This window comes from Ostrinia furnacalis, unplaced genomic scaffold (genome assembly GCF_004193835.3).
Source record: "Ostrinia furnacalis isolate ACB-3 unplaced genomic scaffold, ASM419383v2 OfSCF7367, whole genome shotgun sequence".
Lineage (NCBI taxonomy): Eukaryota > Metazoa > Arthropoda > Insecta > Lepidoptera > Crambidae > Ostrinia > Ostrinia furnacalis.
The window spans coordinates 1054510-1058381 of record NW_021137606.1 but is presented as its reverse complement, the minus strand read 5'-3'; the positions used below and the strand labels follow the sequence as shown (position 1 = coordinate 1058381).

General features: G+C 36.6%; 1 protein-coding gene across 2 annotated transcripts in view; it reads right to left on the bottom strand.

The window, feature by feature from the left end:
- Positions 1-2706: 2706 nt before the first annotated feature.
- Positions 2707-3872, bottom strand: part of LOC114364232 (protein takeout) — a 32722-nt gene continuing 31556 nt past the window's right edge. For both annotated transcript variants that reach the window (XM_028320310.1, XM_028320311.1), the window contains exon 6: positions 2707-2968. In XM_028320310.1, the coding sequence (XP_028176111.1) occupies positions 2830-2968 (139 nt within the window). In that variant the 3' untranslated portion in view covers positions 2707-2829. The remainder of the gene's footprint in view (positions 2969-3872) is intronic.

Genomic DNA, 3872 nt, shown 5'->3' with positions numbered 1-3872 from the left:
TCTTGTTATTTCTTTTCCTGTCTTTTTATACTATGTGATATAAAAACCTAAACAAAATCTAAGGACAGACCCTTCTTTCCCATTGGACACTCTGGGCAAGTAACCTGTAAATAATATTTTTGTAGAAATATCGTCGAAAAGTTCTACAGTATTTTTTTAAAGGATACATTTGCTAGGGCCCTCTGTAACCTACTGGGCGGCCCTCGATCCTTAAATGTCTAGGGCCCCCCAGTAGGTTACAGAGGGCTCCTGCAAATGTTGAACATAGCATAGTTATAGATAATGCCTTCAGTTTTTATATAAGCAAACTTGCTCAAATAAGATTCATTGCTTGCAATATTTGTGAAGTAAAACTTTGACTAAGTTACTTAAATTCGTAATCAAAATAAAGTGTAATCATTAATTATTATGCGTTCATTCTGGTTATTTTACATGACACCAAAAAATAAATAAAACAATAATCACCTCACAATTTATGCCAGACCTATTTCGTTGAAGACATTTTTCAAGAAAAAGAAGTTCATCCTTCTGTCAATGTCACGCTGTCAAACAAAAACCACCCTAATGACCAAGTCGTGACCTGATTGTAACCTGTGCCTGATGCACCTTCCCCGAAGGTCCACCGGAGGATGAGCACCAGGGTCCTCGTAGCACATTTCTGGGAGACAGCGTTTTTCCTCTTGATCCTCTTCGCCGCTTATTTGTCCATCAGAGGGCTAATCAGGGCCACGAGAGGGTCGAGGTGTTGAAGGAGTAAGTTTTTGACCATTATAGAGATAAATTCAAGCTCAGTTTTGTAGGATTAAGTGGTTCTTGCTAAGGTAGTGTGTATTTGCAGTTTTTTTCGCGCCATCTATTATTAAAATATAGATTCTTGTACACTTGGTACACTTGTCGCTTCTTTTATTTGTCTGAAAACTTTACATTATTTATAGGTAGTAAACTTGTATTACACTAATTACGTTGGTAAATAAATTGTGAATAGCATGCATATTAATACTTCGTCATCATCATCATCATCATCATCATCATCTCAGCTCTATTCTTATAGCCGTCCACTGCTGAACATAGGCCTCCCCCAATGCTTTCCACGTTGCCCGGTTGTTAGCGGTCTGCATAATACCTACACATTAAATTTTTTATAAAGTTAGTGGACAGGCAGTCAATAACTACCCAATGCGACTTTCCAATTTTGTTGGAAATAACACCCTATATTAGGTAAAATGCTAAAGGGTTAGCTTGATATTCCGTTGCCCGTACATACATTTTGAATGTAACATGTTTAAAAATTATACTTATCATTTAGGCATTTATTTGAACACCAACATTCAACAAGGTTACATTGAGGCTTCACAAAAGTAACTATGTATAAAAAATGACACTTGTTAAATGCAAAATGAATAATGAATGACATCTTATTGTATTCTAATAATGTTTTATTGTGTTCCAGTTATGGAGCTGGATGCCATCCTATTGGGGCTAGTCCTGTATTTACTTCTAGTGGGCATACGTTAGTATAATATTAACTATTTTACATATTTATTAAGATTTTTAGATGTTAAGTGTTGTGGTTAAAAAGTTGTAGTCTCTTAACTCTTTTCGCGGAGGTTCTGGTTCGATCTTAGCTCAAGTGGTGGGTCTTGGTGGTGATCCTTATTGAGTAGACAGAGCCTACATTCATCATGATTGTAATAAAGGCAGATAAAAATTTGCGTACTTTAAAGGGCAAAATAGGAGAAAATGTGTATTATTAGGCACACACGGTTTCAACAATAAATCAGATTTGATCTGCGTCATCATCATCATCATCATTTCAGCCATAGAACGTCCACTGCTGAACATGGCCTCCCCCAATGATTTCCATGTTAACCGGTTGGTAGCGGCCTACGTCCAGCACCTCCTGCTGCCTTTATGATGTCAAGTCTTGTTATTATGTCAAGTTAGGACACTTACCTGGCCCTTCTTATATCTTGTGCAACTTTTCCTTGATACGTGTTGACAACACACAACTTCACACAACATTCTTCCACACTTATTTACTCTTCATACTGCCTTCATATTATGAATTTTACCAAGACCCTTGTTTATTTTGCGAAAATTCTCTCTTTTTCTGAAATAAATGAAGCTTTTGTAAGAATAAAGCACAACTGAACAGTTGACAAGATGTAAAAAGAATATCCATCTACCCTCACTTTGTTTTATTACTAATGTTCCCAACAATAAAATAATACCATATTAAAATATAGTAACCTTTCTTAATTTTCACTATAACTCAATTTATTAAACATCAAAATAAATATGTGAGCTAATGCTGGTCTGAGAATAAAATAAAAATTAGACACTGAACGTTTCTAAATAAAATTCATTTTGCAGTGATAATAATAAACGAGGCCTTCTGCAAGTCGATATGTATGAAGAATGCTAGACGTATAGCAAATGAAGAAGCACCAGATGTCGAGCTGAATGAGAGAAGGCCTTCAAAGACAATAACCAGGGCACCACGAAGAAACCATGGCACAGGCGACGCCATACCGTCTCGCATAAACCACTTGTAAACCTCAGTAGCAAGAAGTTCGAGAACACAATAAGAGATGGCGCTAATCGTTCTACTAAAGATGTATATCGCCGCCACCAGATGTCACTATAACAGATTGAAACCTCAAAACAGAGAAAATCACGTGTGAAATCAAAACGAAATGCAAATGATTTGTACAAAATTTATTTCTTACGTATACTAATTAAAGCAGGTTGCAATATTAACCTATGCTTATCATTCCTAAATTAATTTTATAAATAGTCAGGACACTAAAAATACAAATAGTTTTACACTTATTCCTCAATGAAAATTTTGTTCATGGGCACTTTGTCAAATATTTTATTCGTCACGTCCTGGAAAACTGAACTAAGGCTTTTTTCGTAGGATTCCTTCAGCTCGTTGAAGACAAGCTCCGAGTTCTCGTTCAAAAAGCTGTGAAAATAAAAGGAATTCAGTAGACACTACCATAATATACAGGGTGGAATTTTGTAATGCCACCTGGAGGGAAAGTACTCTTAATACTGTAGATAGAAAATTTTACTGAAAGAAAACATTCCTTTATTTTTGAAAAGAAAGAGAACTGCATTCAAAGATTTTTGAAAAATTTTAGAAAATTCCCTACCATACCATACAATTTTCTGTACATAATGAAAATAACTCAAGATTTCATGGTTTTCCTTTCATTTGATTTATCAAGTTTGTTAGAGAGAATTCATCCTTTTACTTAACCCCTTACGATCGATGCAATAAAAATACAGGGTGTAATTTTTAACAAATTTTAGTGGTTCGATTCCCGGGTGTGGCAAACAAATTTTTAGAAATTTTTGAATGCAGTTCTATTTCTTTTCAAAAATAAACGAATGTTTCCTTTGAGTAAAATTTTCTATCTACAGTATTAAGAGTACTTACCCTCCAGGTGGCATTACAAAATTCCACCCTGTATATTTCACTGCGCCATCTAGTCTCAAAATTAAGAAATCTACTGTGAGCATCGGGTAACTGACGCAGCTGGGATTCAAATCCACGACTTCTGCTAGGTGCCACAAATAATAGAGGCCACGCGGCCTGACCTCTGTTTTCATCATCATCTTCTTCATTCGTCCACAGCCCTTGTTTTCCTGTGTACCCTTGGCTGTTCCTTGATGGTACAGTGGACATAGGCCTCCCCCAATGATCTCCATATTGCCCGGTATCGGCCTACCTACTACCCACTACCTTATCCAGCGCCTTTCTGCTACCTTTATGGTGTCGTCGGTATGACCTTCGCTTCAGAACCTTGCTGCCCCATAGGCCGTCTGTTATGCGTACTACGTGCCATTACCACCACTTCAGCTTG